Source organism: Ahaetulla prasina, chromosome 4, assembly GCF_028640845.1.
Source record: "Ahaetulla prasina isolate Xishuangbanna chromosome 4, ASM2864084v1, whole genome shotgun sequence".
Classification (NCBI taxonomy): domain Eukaryota; kingdom Metazoa; phylum Chordata; class Lepidosauria; order Squamata; family Colubridae; genus Ahaetulla; species Ahaetulla prasina.
This window is the reverse complement of record NC_080542.1, coordinates 2,952,258-2,968,997: the sequence shown is the minus strand read 5'-3', so window position 1 is coordinate 2,968,997 and position 16,740 is coordinate 2,952,258. Positions and strand designations below refer to the sequence as shown.

Here is a 16,740-nt window from a genome sequence, read left to right as displayed (position 1 = left end):
TCACTAATTACTGGTTTTTAGCTGTGTAGTTTTTTTTTGACCAAGGTACTAAAAAAACTATCCACCTCTGTGGCCTAGAGGCGGAGCTCTCGCCTCACAATCAGGAGGCCGTGAGTTTGATCCTAGGTAGAGGCAGATATTTCTCTCTCTGGGCACAATGAGAATATAACTTTGCATTCTCAATATTACTGAGAATATATCTGCTGAATGTAACTCCTCATTGGCAACAGGAAAGGCATCCGGCCAGTAAACACTCAGCTCCATTCAGGTGCCCAGACTCCACCCCGCAAGGGATTATGGGGTCATTAAAAGAGGATGATGATGAGTTTTTTTTAGCAAACTAAGTGTCGGACTCAAAACCTGAAGTCACTTTGGGTTTTAACTGAGGTAACGTTCAGGGGATGCCCAGAGGGGGGCCCGTTTTTCGTTCCTGAAGCACTGACCTTGGTCCTCTTGGGCAGCGTCATTGTAGTTAACCTGCTTTCGCACCCGCTTCCCTTTGCCCAGGTTGCGAGCCAGGTCCTCCTGCTGCTGCTCGTAATGGTGCCTCAGCAGCTTTTCCCAGTAATCGGGATCGACGTTTTCTTCTTGCTTAATAATCTCCCGTTCAATTTCTTCAATCTATTGGTGGAGGCGTGGAAGGGGAAAAGAGAGAGAGAGAGAGAGAGAGAGAGAGAGAGAGAGAGGGAGAGGGAGAGGGAGAAAGAGAGAGATTAGAACACACAAATATACAGAGCGCAACATTTCTCAGCCTTGGCCACCTTAACATGGGTGGACTTCAACTCCCAGAATTCCCCAGCCAGCTCTTTGTTTCACTTTGCCGAAGTCAAGATATATTACACTTACTGCATACCCACCATCTATTATGAAAATTACCCTACGTGGCTGGTTGGGGAATTCTGGGAGTTGAAGTCCACACATCTTAAAGTTGCCGAGGTTGGAAACCCCTGATTTAAGACTCATGGACTTCAACTCCCAGAATTCCCCAGCCAGCTCTCTTTTTCTCCTCACTTTGCTGAAGTCAAGATATATTATGCTTACTGCATACCCACCGTCTATTAAGAAAGTTACCCTACATGGCTGGCTGGTGAATTCTGGGAGTTGAAGTCCACACATCTTAAAGTTGCCGAGGTTGGAAACCTCTGATTTAAGACTCGTGGACTTCAACTCCCAGAATTCCCCAGCCAGCACTTTTGTTTCACTTTGCTGAAGTCAAGATATATTATGCTTACTGCATACCCACCATCTATTAAGAAAGTTACCCTACGTGGCTGGCTGGGAAATTCCGGGAGTTGAAGTCCACAAGTCTTTAAAGTTACCAAGGTTGGAGACTCCTGATTTAAGACTTGTGGACTTCAACTCCCAGAATTCCCCAGCCAGCACTTCGCTTTAGTCAAAGATACATTATGTCGACCGCATGCCCACCGTCTATTAAGAAAGTTCCTTATGCATTAAGACAGTTGCAAAAAATGTGGGAAAGGTAGCCCAGCCACATCTCTTCCAATATTTGCGGGGCTGCCCCAAAGAAGAGGGAGTCAAACTATTCCCCAAAGTACCTGAAGGGCAGGACAAGAAACAAAGGATGGAAAATAACCAAGGAGAGAAGGAACCTAGAAACTAAGGAGAAATTTTTTTGACGATTAGAACAATTAATCAGTGGAACAGCTTGTCACCAGAAGTTGTGGGTGCTCCATCGCTGGAGGATTTTAAGAAGACATTGGATGACGGTCTGAAATAGTATAGTATCTCCTGCTTGAGCAGGGGGTTGGACCTAGAAGACCTTCAAGGTCCCTTCCAACCCTGTTATTCTGTTATTCCTCCTCCTGCTGCTAGTATTATACTACTTTTTAAGAAGAGATCGGACAGCTATTTGCCTGGAATTGTGTAGGGTCTCTTGCTTGAGCAGGGGGTTGGACTAGAAGACCTCCAAGGTCCCTTCCAACTCTGATGTTCCATGTCCTTGTCCTATCCATGCTGAATGCTGGTAAAAACCTTGCTGGCTGGGGGATTCTGGGAGTTGAAGTCCACCCATCTTAAAGTGGCTGGGGGTTGAGAAATGCTGATCCATGGGTGAGATAGGCACGGCCATCTTTGCACCAGCGGGTGGTCCAAGGTTGACTCAGCCTTCCGTCCTTTATAAGGTAGGTAAAATGAGGACCCAGATTGTTGGGGGGGCAATAAGTTGACTTTGTATATAATATACAAATGGATGAAGACGATTGCTTGACAATAAGCCGCCCTGAGTGTTCGGAGAAGGGCGGGATATAAATGCAAATTAAAAAAAAAAAAAAGATCCCAAAGCCGCCACGACTGACCTTATCCTCTTCCCGAACCACGTACTGCGCCACCTTGAAGGAGCTGAGGTATTCGTTCATGTTCTGGACGTCGGCGTCATCGGTGGCGTCCTGGTTACGGTCCAGGAGCCGGGCGATGGCTTCATTATCGTAGTGGATGACGCTGCTGTCTTCCTCCTTGTTCTCGCCTGGAACAGCATGGGGAGGATAAAAAAAATCACGACGGATTTGATGACATTGGGTCAGTAAAGACAGCAGGATGATGGAAACTGGATTTCCCTGTGAATCAGCCCAGAAAGGTTATAGCCGTGATGGCGAACCTACGCAGCCTTGTGTTCTGTCCCCCCCCCCCCCCGCCTCCGTCCGAGCGATGGCTTAATTAGCCGGCACTATCAGCTCTGGCAGCAAACTAGTGAGCGTCTGCCAAGTGTCTCGGTTATCTCCCTCGACGCCAATGAGTCACCCAGGAACAAACAGTACTTCAGCTCTTAGTTAATCAGTTGATTTGCCTGCTACGAAGAGGCCCAGCAGCTCTTGCTGCCTTTATATCCTGTGGGGTGTGGCTCCATGACTCAGCACTTCCTAGGCCTGCCCCACCCCTGCTTCTGTTGTTCCCGCCTCTCCTGCCTACGAAACCTAGGGTCCAGCCAGGCCTGATTGCCTGGGGGGGGGGAGAAAAGAGTCAGGGGACGGAGGCCTTGTTATCTCTTCCACCTGGCCTGCCTCTGGCTCCTGGAGCTGAGCCCGAGGTAAGTCCTGATGGCCCTTCCCCCTCACTTTCCAAGTCACTTTCTGGCAGGAGGCCTGGCTCGGGGGGCGCAGACACAACACCTTGACTGTTTGTCTTCCGGGTTTCTGGGGCGCATGCGCGGGTGACGATCAGCTGTTGGCGCGCACGGCAGTGCCAAAAACTGGTGTGTGAGGGAGGATAGGCGGGTGGGGGACTAGAGATAGCTGGGGTTTTGTAGCCAAAACAAAACGCTTTCTCTTGAGAATCAAGGTCATTCCAACACCTGGTCACAGAGAGAAGTGAAGTTACCCGGCAAACGGACAGAGCCTTGATTGGACCATGTGACTGATTTTTTTGGGGGAAAGGGGGAAAAACTTTTACTTTTAATTAGGTGAAAACCGTGAGGAACCTTCAGAGTCGGTTTTCACCAGATCTGTGCCCATATATTTATTTATTTTATTTATTTCGATTTTTATACCGCCCTTCTCCCGGAGGACTCAGGGCGGTGTACAGCCAAGTAAAAATTCAATATATAAACATTAAAAAGAAGTTAAAAAAAAAATTATAATGTGGCCGAAATTTTAAAACCATTTAAAATCTTAAAACATAAATACCCCAATAAAATTTCAGTCCAGTCCCGCTTGAATAAATAGGTGCGTTTTCAGCTCACGCCGAAAGGTCCGAAGATCAGGCAATTGACGTAAACCGGGGGAAGTTCGTTCCAGAGGGTAGGTGCTCCAACAGAGAAGGCCCTTCCCCTGGGGGCCGCCAGCCGACATTGCTTGGCGGACGGCACCCTGAGAAGGCCCTCTCTGTGTGAGCGTACGGGTCGGTGGGAGGCACAAGGTAACAGCAGGCGGTCCCGTAAGTACCCGGGTCCTAAGCCATGGAGCGCTTTAAAGGTGGTAACCAAAATCTTGAAGCGCACCCGAAAGACCACAGGAAGCCAGTGCAAGCTGCGCAGGATTGGTGTTACATGGGAGCAACGAGTTGCCCCCACTATTACCCGCGCAGCTGCATTCTGGACTAGCTGCAGCCTCCGGGTGCACTTCAAGGGCAGCCCCATGTAGAGAGCATTGCAATAGTCCAAGCGGAAGTGACAGGGCATGAGTGACCGTGCATAAGGCATCCCGGTCAAGAAAGGCGCAACTGGCGCACCAAGCGCATTTGGAAGGCCCTCTTGGAGACGGCCGCCAAATGATCGTCAAACGACAGTCGCCCATCCAAGAGGACACCCAAGTTGCGCACCCTCTCCGTTGGGGCCAATAACTCGCCCCCCACAGCCAGCTGCGGCTGCAGCTGACTGTACCGGGGTGCTGGCATCCACAGCCACTCCGTCTTGGAGGGATTGAGCTTGAGTCTGTTTCTCCCCATCCTCCCCCATATAGCTAATAAAGCTATTCTTTGAGGAATCTATCTGCCTTGCAGTTTTGCTTGCTATGGATGTATTTGTTGTGGCCCATGAGCAGCCTATGGAGCTGGCAATGGAGTCGGACAGCGATGAGGCTGAGGTGAGGCCAGGGCCATCAGGAAGTGAGGTGCGGACTCCAGAGCCTCCAGAGACTGACAGTAGTGAGGCAGAGGAACAGGAGGAGCCTGTTCCTATTGCACGCATGAGAAGAGCTGCCAAAAGGCAAGAGAAGCTCAAGCAGAGAGGACGACTCAGGAGTAAGGCCAGGAGATGATTGGCCCCTCCCATAAGGCTTAAAACAAGACCAGCAACGGTGTTTCAGCTTTGCTGGAAAACAACGTTGTAGCTGCGTCTTCTGCTCTGTCTTCTCCCAGTCTTTTGTTTTTGTGGCTTCTGGACGTTTGCCAGGAAGGGCCTTTGGCAGTTTGCCTAATTGGACTCAAGTTTATGAGATAACTGAAGAATTTGCGAGAATTTGAAGAATGCGGCTGCGCGGGAGGGAGCGTCTCGGAGCTTCCATATAACACCTCTCCTACGCAAGCTGCACTGGTTGACCGTGGTCTTCCGCGTGCAATTCAAGGTGTTGGTGATCACCTTTAAAGCGCTCCATGGCATAGGACCAGGTTACTTACGGGACCACCTACTGCCGCCAATAGCCTCCCATCGACCTGTGCGCTCCCACAGGGAGGGTCTCCTCGGGGTGCCGTCAGCTAAACAATGTCGGCTGGCGGCCCCCAGGGGAAGAGCCTTCTCTGTTGGGGCACCTACCCTATGGAACAAACTGCCTCTGGGGCTACGCCTTCTTCCCGACCTCCGGGCCTTTAAGCGCGAGCTCAAGACTTTTTTGTTTCAACGAGCAGGGTTGGCCTAAGAGTAATTTTTAACTGAGTGGTTTTATTTCTTGTTATTTTAATATTCAGCCTTATGGTTTCAGATTTTTAAATTTCAAATATTGTGTTTTAATTTTTGTATATGTCTTTTTAACTTGGCTGTAGACCGCCCTGAGTCTTCGGAGAAGGGCGGTATAGAAATGTAAATAATAAATAAATAAATAAATAAATTTGTGTTTCGGGAGGCATTTGTTTTACTTTGAGTTGAACGAAGACGCTGGGAATGAAGTAATTCCCAGCTGTTCGAATAAAGTTTATTTTATCACGGACTGAGTTTGTTGCTACCTACTTGGGTCTGGGTCACAACAGTATTACTTGGAACCCTGACAATTAGAGGACTGCAATTCAATTTCCCGCTTCGAGGGATTCTCCCTTCATAGTAGCCACCATCGCCCCCACCGCCTCGGTCTGGTCTCTCTCACCCTCGTTTTCGTCTTTGAAGAGTTCCTCCGTGCCAAATTTGAGGATGTCGTCCAGCTCCTGCTTGGACATGCTCCCCGACTTGGAGCCCAGCCCTGGACGGACGACCAGGTGAGTCAGCATCATTTTGCGTTTGGCCACCTGGGTGATCCGTTCCTCCACGGAGGCCCGTGTGACGAAGCGGTAGATCATCACCTTGTTCGCCTGGCCGATCCGATGAGCTCTGCTGAAGGCCTGCGGGCAGGGGGGTGGGGAGGGGGGAGGGAGGGCGAGGGAGGAAAACAACCCAAAATTAGGTGTTGGGATTTTGTTTTTAGCCCACCGTTTGTTGTTGTTTGTAAATAACTCAAGTGGGATCCCTTCCTCCTCTTATTTTCCCCACAACAACCCTGTGAGGTGAGCCGGACTGACAGAATGTTTGGACCAAAGTCACCCAGCCGGCTTTCATACCTAAGGTAGGACTAGAACTCGCCGTCCCTCCTAGTGACTGACCCAAAGTCACCCAGCAGCTTTCATGCCCAAGGCAGGACTAGAACTAAGGATCAACAAATCGCAAGGCCAGTACCTTAACCCCTAGACCGAACTGGCTTTATTCATCTTTATTCATCTATCCATGTATCTATCCACCAATCCATCCATCCATCCATCCATCCATCCATCCATCCATAGCAGGGCTGTCAAACTCAATTTCTTCAGGGCCGCATCAGGGTTGTGTTTGACCTCGGAGGCCGGGTGGGCGTGGCCAGCTTGACGTCACTCATGTCAGCTTGCCTGTGGTAGCCCAAATGCTCTGCCAGTGAAAACGGAGCTCGGGAGGGCTGCCCATACCCGTAATTCTATGCGCCCAGAGCAGGCACGCACAACCCCTCCCCCTGTTCCTGGCACGTGATGACACAATGGGCCCGTTTTTTTGCTCTCCCTAGGTTCCAGAACCTTTCTAGGAGCCTGGGGAGGACAAAAACAGCCTCCCACCCCCGGAGACCCTCCGGAGGCAGGAAATAGCCCATTTGCCAACTTCTGGTGGGACCGGAAGGCCCATTTTTTTGCTCTTCCCCAGGCTCCAGAACCTTTCTAGGAGCCTGGGGAGGACAAAAACAGCCTCCCCCCCAGAGACCCTCCAGAGGCAGGAAATAGCCCATTTGCCAACTTCTGGTGGGACCAGAAGGCCCATTTTTTGCTCTTCCCCAGGCTCCAGAGCCTTTCTAGGAGCCTGGGGAGGGCAAAAACAGCCTCCCCCCCCTGGAGACCCTCCAGAGGCAGGAAATAGCCCATTTGCCAACTTCTGGTGGGACCGGAAGGCCCTTTTTTTGCTCTTCCCCAGGCTCCAGAGCCTTTCTAGGAGCTTGGGGAGGACAAAAACAGCCTCCCCCCCAGAGACCCTCCGGAGGCAGGAAATAGCCCATTTGCCAACTTCTGGTGGGACCGGAAGGCCCATTTTTTGCTCTTCCCCAGGCTCCAGAGCCTTTCTAGGAGCCTGGGAAGGGCAAAAACAGCCTCCTCCCCCAGAGACCCTCCGGAGGCAGGAAATAGCCCATTTGCCAACTTCTGGTGGGACCGGAAGGCCCATTTTTTGCTCTTCTCCAGGCTCCAGAGCCTTTCTAGGAGCTTGGGAGGACAAAACAGCCTCCCCAGAGGCCCTCCAGAGGCCAGAAATGGCCTGTTTACCAACTTCTGGTAGGATCAGAAGGCCCATTTTTTACTCTTCCCCAGGCTCCAGAGCCTTTCTAGGAGCCTGGGAAGGGCAAAACAGCCTCCTTCCCCAGAGACCTCCGAGGCAGGAAATAGCCCATTTGCCAACTTCTGGTGGGACTGGAAGGCCCATTTTTTTGCTCTTCCCCAGGCTCCAGAACCTTTCTAGGAGCCTGGGGAGGGCAAAAACAGCCTCCCCCCCCCGGAGACCCTCCAGAGGCAGGAAATAGCCCATTTGCCAACTTCTGGTGGGACCGGAAGGCCCATTTTTTGCTCTTCCCAGGCTCCAGAGCCTTTCTAGGAGCCTGGGGAGGGCGAAAACAGCCTCCCACCCCCGGAGACCCCCCAGAGGCAGGAAATAGCCCATTTGCCAACTTCTGGTGGGACTGGAAGGCCCATTTTTTGCTCTACTCCAGGCTCCAGAGCCTTTCTAGGAGCCTGGGAGGCAAAACAGCCTCCCAGAGACCCTCCGGAGGCAGGAAATAGCCCATTTGCCAACTTCTGGTGGGACCGGAAGGCCCATTTTTTGCTCTTCCCCAGGCTCCAGAGCCTTTCTAGGAGCCTGGGAAGGGCAAAAACAGCCTCCTCCCCCAGAGACCCTCCGGAGGCAGGAAATAGCCCATTTGCCAACTTCTGGTGGGACCGGAAGGCCCATTTTTTGCTCTTCTCCAGGCTCCAGAGCCTTTCTAGGAGCTTGGGGAGGACAAAAACAGCCTCCCCCCCAGAGACCCTCCAGAGGCAGGAAATAGCCCATTTGCCAACTTCTGGTGGGACCAGAAGGCCCATTTTTTGCTCTTCCCCAGGCTCCAGAGCCTTTCTAGGAGCCTGGGAAGGGCAAAAACAGCCTCCTTCCCCAGAGACCCTCCGGAGGCAGGAAATAGCCCATTTGCCAACTTCTGGTGGGACTGGAAGGCCCATTTTTTTGCTCTTCCCCAGGCTCCAGAACCTTTCTAGGAGCCTGGGGAGGGCAAAAACAGCCTCCCCCCCCCGGAGACCCTCCAGAGGCAGGAAATAGCCCATTTGCCAACTTCTGGTGGGACCGGAAGGCCCATTTTTTGCTCTTCCCCAGGCTCCAGAGCCTTTCTAGGAGCCTGGGGAGGGCGAAAACAGCCTCCCACCCCCGGAGACCCCCCAGAGGCAGGAAATAGCCCATTTGGCAACTTGTGGTGGGACTGGAAGGCCCATTTTTTGCTCTACTCCAGGCTCCAGAGCCTTTCTAGGAGCCTGGGAGGCAAAACAGCCTCCCGGAGACCCTCCAGAGGCAGGAAATAGCCCATTTGCCAACTTCTGGTGGGACCGGAAGGCCCATTTTTTTGCTCTTCCCCAGGCTCCAGAGCCTTTCTAGGAGCTTGGGGAGGGCGAAAACTGCCTTGTCCACACACACACACACACACACACAAACCCGGAGGCAAGAAACAGCCTGTTTCCCTAATTCCGGTGGGCCCAGAAAGCCCGAAAATCAGCCGGCCGGCACGTCCATGCGTGCTGGAGCTGAGCTCGCATGCCCACCAATATGGCTATGCGTGCCACCTGTAACACGCGTGCCACAGGTTCGCCATCATGGCCCTAAAGGATCGCTCATCCTGTTTGATGCGTCTTCCTGACAGAAGGATACTCGCCTGGATATCGTTGTGGGGATTCCAGTCGGAATCAAAAATGATCACCGTGTCTGCGGTGGCCAAATTGATCCCTAAGCCGCCAGCTCGCGTCGAGAGCAGGAAGCAGAACTGCTGGGCTCCTGGGGCTGGAAAGGAAAGGTTGGGTGTGTAACTGATACGAGAAATCCACCCCCCACATCACCACCACCCACCCCAAACAAAAGTGGAATATTGAATATTTGGAACGCCTTTGGAAAATCCTGACCGGCAACTGCTTCCTTGCTGCAGCCAAGAAGGGGAGAGGAATTTCAAAAGAGAAAGCCCAGCTCCTGTCTCCATATAACCCCGTTTCCCTGAAAATAAGACCTATCCAGAAAATAAGATCTAGCATCTTTTTTTTTTTTTTTTGCGCGCCTAAGCCCTACCCACAAAATAAGCCCTACTTAAGAACGTGCGCCGCTGCCTGTTCTGACCCAGGCTCCCTTAACAAGCAGGATTACTGGCAAAACCTCTTTTATTTACACGGCTGTGAATTACGTTCATTCACAGTCAGCAAGGCCTGCCCGAACAGTTTTTCAAAGGAATATTTCTCAACACAGCCCTTATCTCGCTTGGCAAGCTGCCACGTAACTTGTTTCCGACCGCAGTACAAGGCCCAACTCGGCACAGAGTCTCTTAAGAGTCACGAACAGAACTTTTCAGTCTTGAAACGACCGAATAAACGATTTTTTTCCTGCAAAAGCCCCCTCCCCGTTCGCTCCTCTTTTGTTTCCGATGGGAGGAGCCAATAATCTCCAAGGTGTGGCTTTACTCCCAAGTCGATCCTGCTTTCTGAGTTGTTCTTGTCTTCTAGAAGCTCTGCGCAGGCACACAGTGCTGTTCCTCGGCCTCACTGCCGTCTACCTCCCTCTCTGCCTCCAATGCAGAACCCTCGTCTGAGCTTTTCCCAGCCCCCAGGACTGGCCCAAGTTCCTCCCCATCCTCCACACTGTCTGACTCTGCTGCCAGCTCTGCTGGCCACTGGTGGGCCGCAACACCGCCCGCCCATTCCGTCTCGTTGCTCATGATGACACTGCTACGAGACGACGCTAGGTGGCAGAGCCGGCCCATGTGCCCTGCACCGGCTTACCCTCAAGCCCCGGCAGCCAAGCCATCCACGCCCCGACGCCTGCCTTGTGGCCATGTGCAGCAGGAGTCCCACTTCTGCTTGCTCGCGGTCACAACAAAGAAGGGGGGGCGAGTGGTGTGGTGGCCGCGAGGCAGGTGTCAGGACATGGATGGCCTGGCTGCGGGGGCCCTGAGGTAGGCTGAACTGGGGCGCGTGGGGTGCCACCTAATGGCAGCGGCACGTCACTCGGCCTCCTACTCCGTTGAGGCTGCGAGCAAGCAGAAGTGGACCGATGGCCACGCAGTCTCCTGCTGGATGGGAGTGTTGGAGCAGCTGCTGCAAGGCAGATGTAAAAGTATAAGTGGCCTGGCTGAGGGGGGTCCTGAGGTCAGAGGTGGGCTGCTGGGGGTTTGCAGGGGTTCGGCAGAACCTCTAGCGAAGATTTTGTGCAGTTCGGAGAATCCCCAAATCGCTGGCCCCTTCCACCCCTCCCAGGAGTCCCCACACGGCCCGTTTTGGATGCAGGTAAATGCAGGGCGTGCACAGAGGCTCGGGGAGGGTAAAAAATGGGCCTACTGGAAGTTAGAAGAGCCTCCAGAGCCTGGGGAGGCCGTTTTTGCCCTCCCAGAGGCTCAAGAAAAGCTTCCGGAACCCAGGGAGGGCAAAAACACCCCCCCTCTCACTGTGGTGCAGGAGGCCGACTAGGCCACACCCACCATGGCCACACCTACCTAGCAACCGGGCAGAGATCCCCTTGCTAATATTTTTGAAGCCCACCCCTGCCTGAGGTAAGCCGGTGTGGGGGTGTTGTGACTCGTCCTCCCTCCTCTCCTCAGCCCGTCTCCACCCGGGCCTTTTATCAGACGCCGAGTCTGATAATGAAGATGAAAGGCCTGTCATGCCTCCAGCCCTTGGCCCTGGCCCCATGCCCGGAGAGGATTCCAGGAGTGAAAGGAGAAGCCCAAGAAACCTCACTCATACAGCGTGTGTTCCTTTGGCTCAGCCTTCAGAGCAGGAAGCCAGCCAGGTGCTGGAATTACTCGGCCCTACTCCCTCTGACCCCTCCCTTTCCAAAACACTGACAGCAGATCCAGCTGAAGACAATTCAAAGTGGGAGGATCCTCGCTTCTGGAGATCTGAGAGGCGACGCCAGCAGAAGGAAGGGTGGGGCAGGCCTGGATAAATGCTGAGTCATGGAACCACACCCCACAGCCTATATAAAGGACCTGCTTTTGGCATTCCAACCTTGAGTCAAGCAAAGTCTTATCGAGTTTGCTGATATCGGACCCTATCGCTGAAGTCACAACTTGGACTCCTGCCTGCCCTGATAAACCTCGAAGGAACTTGGCAAGCTGCAGAGGCTTCGCTGCCAAACTGGTTACAGACTTCCTTGACTCGTTCATCAGAGTGGGAGTGGGACACGACAGGGGGCATGAACAGCTCTACGCCCCTCCCCCTACACTGCACGGCCTCCTGCCCCACTGTGAACAAACAGAAGAAGTGGGCCTCCTGTACATAGGGGAAAAATAAGACACACACACACACCCTTGCAAATAAGCCCAGGCCTTTGTACTCACCGTTAAACCTATCTATGGCTTCTTGGCGCAAAGCTCCGGTAATGCCGCCATCTATCCGTTCGTACTTGTAGCCCTCGTAGTCGAGGAAGTCCTCAAGCAGGTCCAACATTTTGGTCATCTGGGAAAAACACACACACACACCGTCGGTGAGAATCAAGTCAGAACGGGAAGAATGCAGGCTGAAACCTCACGGACACGAGAAGACAGCCCGTTGGCGGCTCGAAAAGTCGAAACGCCTCGAGAAAAACAAAAGTACCGTTGGTCCTCCACCGACGACAGCTTGTTTAGTGACGGTTCAAAGTTACAACGGCTCTGAAAAAAAGGGACTCACGGCTGTTTTTCACACTTACGACCGTTTCACGTGATCACATGATCAAAATTCAGGCACTTGGCAACCGAACGATGGCCAAAAAAAAAAGACCGTAAAATCGGGCAACTCGAAAGCTGTCTCACTTAACAACAAGAAATCCTGGTCGTAGGTTGTGGACTGCCTGTGACTGCTTTTTTTCAAAAGCTTTTTTATGCTCTTGCCATGACTTCATAAAACAGGCAGCAGGTTTTCCAGAAAACATGCAGTAACAGTATAACAGACTTGGAAGGGACCTTGGAGGTCTTCTAGTCCAGCCCCTTGCTAGAGCAGGAGACCCCTAGACCAGTTCAGACAAGCGGCTGTCCAGCCTCTTCTTAAAAATCTCCAGTGTTTATTTTATTATTTTTATTTATTTATTATTTTATTTACATTTATATCCCGCCCTTCTCCGAAGACTCAGGGCGGCTTACAGTGTGTAAGGCAATAGTCTCATTCTATTTGTATATTTACAAAGTCAACTTATTGCCCCCCCAACAATCTGGGTCCTCATTTTACCTACCTTATAAAGGATGGAAGGCTGAGTCAACCTTGGGCCTGGTGGGACTCGAACCTGCAGTAATTGCAGGCAGCTGTGTTTTAATAACACAGCCTGAGCCACCACGGCACTGAGCCACAGTGTTGAAGCAACCACCACTTCTGGTGGCAAGTTGTTCCACTGATTAATTTTTATCACTTTTAGGAAATTCCTCCTTAGTTCTAGGTTGCTTCTTTCCTTGATGAGTTTCCATCCGTTGCTTCTTGTTCTATCCTCAGGTGCTTTGGAGAACAGTTTGACTCCCTCTTCTTTGTGGCAACCCCTGAGATATTGGAACACTGCTATCATGTCACCCTGGTCCTTCTTTTTATTAAACTAGACATACCCAGTTCCTGCAACCGTTCTTCGTATGTTTTAGCCTCCAGTCCCCTAATCATCTTTGTTGCTCTTCTCTGCACTCTTTCTAGAGTCTCAACATCTTTTTTACATCGTGGCGACCAAAACTGGATGCAGGATTCCGAGTATGGCCTTAAGGTAAAGGTAAAGGTTCCCCTCGCACATACGTGCTAGTCGTTCCCAACTCTAGGAGGCAGTGCTCATCTCCATTTCAAAGCCGAAGAGCCAGCGCTGTCCGAAGACGCCTCCGTGATCATGTGGCCGGCATGAATCAACGCCAAAGGCGCACGGAACGCTGTTACCTTCCCACCAAAGACGGTCCCTATTTTTCTACTTGCTTTTTTTTAATGTGCTTTCGAACTGCTGGGTTGGCAGAAGCTGGGACAAGTCATGGGAGCTCACCCCTCTTATGTGGCGCTAGGGATTCGAACCGCCGAACTGCCGACCTTCTGATCGACGAGCTCAGCGTCTTAGCCACTGAGCCACCACATCCCTAGTGTGGCCCTTACCAAGGCATTATAACCCATAATCCACCTGCTATCTGTTGTGACCCAGGCCCAAGTAGGTGGTAGGAAACTCAGTCAGTGTAAAAACAAACAAACTTTATTCGAACAGCTGAGAATTACTTCATTCCCAGCCTAGTTCAACTAAATTAAAGCAAATTCCTCCCAACACAAATTCCTCAGTCCTATCACCAACCTTGGTCCAATTAGGCAAACTGCCAAAGGCCTTTCTTGGCAAACATTCAGAAGACACTGATACAAAATAAATGCAACAAGACCAAGCTATCGTTGTTTTCCGGCAAAGAGTCCAAACGCCGTTGCTGGTCTTTTAAGCCTTATGGGAGGGGCCAATCATCTCCTGGCCTTACTCCTGAGTCGTCCTCTTTGCTTGAGCTGCTCTTGCCTTCTGGCAGCTCTTCTCATGCGTGCATTAGGAAGAGGCTCCTCCTGTTCCTCTGCCTCACTACTGTCAGCCTCTGGAGGCTCCGGAGTCTGCACATCACTCCCAGATGGCCCTGGCCTCACCTCTGCCTCCGACGCAGAGCCCTCACCCGGGCCTTCCCCAGCCTCCAGGACTGGCCCACACCCTTCCTCAGCCTCATTGCTGTCCGACTCCGTTGCCAGCTCCGCAGGTTGCTGGCGGATCACAACGCCATCATCCCTTTACCATGCCAAAGAAGCCAGAATAAGCACCCATTTAAACCCACTTAACCGGTGCGAGAGCCGAAAAGCCGAGATTAATCGAAACGGAGCATGAATACGCTTGAGAGCAATTCAGAATCACCAGCTGGCCACTTCAGGCGAAACTGAAGCGTATTTCTGGATAAATTGCAAAATGCTGGAATGGGCGAGAGGTACGTTTTGCCCGGAAAGCAGGTCAGAAGGAAATGTCCATCAGTCGAGCTGACAGGCCTTGACAGGATACCAAGAGTTGTTTCGGGAGATAATGAACCTGACAGGGTCTCCTCCTGACAACCTCACTCCCAGACGAGTTCCATCCCCCACCTCCTAGACCCAAGTTGCCAATGAGAAGCCGAAAGGAGAAACTGTCAGCCAATTGGATAAATAGGTCTGTGGCTCAGACTGGTAAGACAGTCTGTTATTAACACAGCGGCTTGCAATTACTGCAGGTTCGAGTCCCACCAGGCCCAAGGTTGACTCAGCCTTCCATCTTTTATAAGCTAGGTAAAATGAGGACCCAGATTGTTGGGGGCAATAAAAGTTGACTTTGTATATAAATATACAAATAGAATGAAGACTATTGCTAACATAGTGTAAGCCGCCCTGAGTCTTCGGAGAAGGGCGGGATATAAATGCAAATTTAAAAAAAAATACCGGGAAAATACTCAGCAGGGAGAAAGAGGCAATTCCCAGTGCCTGGTGCTCTCTGAGCTGGGTGGTTTTCTTGCAGACGTTTCGGGACCCAGCTAGAGAACGTCATCAGTGCTAGGAGGAAGGAGGGGGTTTGCTCTTTGTTTATAATAGTCAGTGTTGGTCTTGGTGGTTCCCTGACAAACGTCCCACCACTAACACCGACACTGGCAGAGCAAGCCCTTGGTATATAAACAGAGAGTAAACCCTGCTCCAGAGGTGAAATGCTACCGGATCGGACCGGATCCGACGAATAGGTAGCGGAGATTGGGGCTGGTTCGCCGAACTGGGACCAATGGTTGGCTGGCCACTCCCCTGAACCAGTCCACGGTCCGCAGTCCTGCCATGACTGCCTGCCTTCCACGCTGCCTTCCCAGCGGTCTCCCACGCCCGCTTGCCTTCCACTCCGACTCGGGTCCCGCTGCCTGCATCCAGCCCATGACGGGGGACGTGCTGCTTCCGGGCCGGGCCGCCCACCCAGAGCACTTTCTTCCTTTTCCCGTAGCAGCCACTGCTCAGACCAGGTGCGTGTGTGTGAGAGAGAGAAAAAAAAGAAAGGAAGAAAGAAAGAAAGAAAGAAAGAAAGAAAGAAAGAAAGAAAGAAAGAAAGAAAGAAAGAGAAAGAAAGAAAGAAAGAAAGAAAGAAGGAAGGAAGGAAGGAAGGAAGGAAGGAAGGAAGGAAGGAAGGAAGGAAGGAAGGAAGACATGAGTGATGTCATGTTGGCCACATCCACCCAGTCCCACGCCCACCAAGCCACGTCCACAAAACCAGTGGCAAAAAAATTTCGATTTCACCCCTGCCTTGCTCCCTTGTAATACTGACGGGATTACCTTCATGGGTCATGAAACGTCTTCAAGAAAACCACCAAGCTCCAAGAGCACCAAGGATCCCACTGTTCTCCTCCTCTTCCTCCTCCTCCTCCTCCTCTCCTCAACCTCCCTCCCTTCTAGCACTGATGATGTTCCCTAGTCTGGTCACGAAACGTCTGCAAGAAAACCACCCAGCTCAGCCAGCACCAACGACCGCACAGTTCAACGCTGAAATATTTCTCTTCTATGGATATTTCCATGGGACACCCTAACTTAGACCCCAGTGAGAAATAACATCCATGTTCTTCTGTAGCCTTTGTATAGATGTGAACCTTAGACAGGAGACGTAAATTCCGAAAATACCAGAATAATGAAGTCCTGCTTGAATGGACCAGTTGGGGCAAGGCTGACTCATTCATCAATGTCCCTTCAAGTGGAGACTCTTTGCATCATTTCCACAACGTTCCCCCCGCGAATGAGACGCATTCGGTAGCACGGGATATCGGCCGCATTAATGACACTACGCCAATTATGTAAACAAATGTTGTCCTTTGCAGCAATTTGTCACTTGCACGAAGGCAAAACTGTTCAAAAGATGTTAACCGGGGGGGGGGGGAGGAAACTATGAAGGTCACCTCCCCAAGACCCAGTAAATCTACATCCCCTTGTTAGAAATCAAGTTGAAGGACTGAGGAGTGAATATACATGTATATTCGCCCCTTCCTTGACCGGGACTCCTTGCGCACGGCCACTCACGCCCTCGTTACTTCTCGGCTGGACTATTGCAATGCTCTCTACATGGGGCTCCCCTTGAAGAGCACCAGGAGGCTCCAGCTAGTCCAGAATGCGGCTGCGCGGGTAATAGAGGGAGCACCGCGTTGCTCCCATATAACACCCATCCTGCGTGGCTTGCACTGGCTGCCGGTAGCCTTCCGGGTGCAATTCAAGGTGTTAGTGACCACCTTCAAAGCGCTCCATGGCTTAGGACCGGGCTATTTACGAGACCGCCTACTGCCACCGCTGGCATCCCATCGACCTGTGCGCTCCCACAGAGCGGGCCTTCTCAGGGTGCCATCATCCAAACAATGTCGGTTGGTG

At 51.8% G+C, this 16,740-nt stretch overlaps 1 protein-coding gene across 1 annotated transcript in view; it reads right to left on the bottom strand.

Annotated features, from left to right (window-relative positions):
• The window catches only part of CHD3 (chromodomain helicase DNA binding protein 3), a 150,989-nt gene that overhangs the window by 31,808 nt on the left and 102,441 nt on the right, over positions 1-16,740 (bottom strand). Inside the window, exons 21-25 of the mRNA XM_058184225.1 lie at positions 11,718-11,835; positions 9,054-9,178; positions 5,748-5,979; positions 2,316-2,482; positions 444-621 (exon numbers count right to left, since the gene is read on the bottom strand). Of these exons, the coding sequence (XP_058040208.1) occupies positions 444-621; positions 2,316-2,482; positions 5,748-5,979; positions 9,054-9,178; positions 11,718-11,835 (820 nt within the window). The remainder of the gene's footprint in view (positions 1-443; positions 622-2,315; positions 2,483-5,747; positions 5,980-9,053; positions 9,179-11,717; positions 11,836-16,740) is intronic.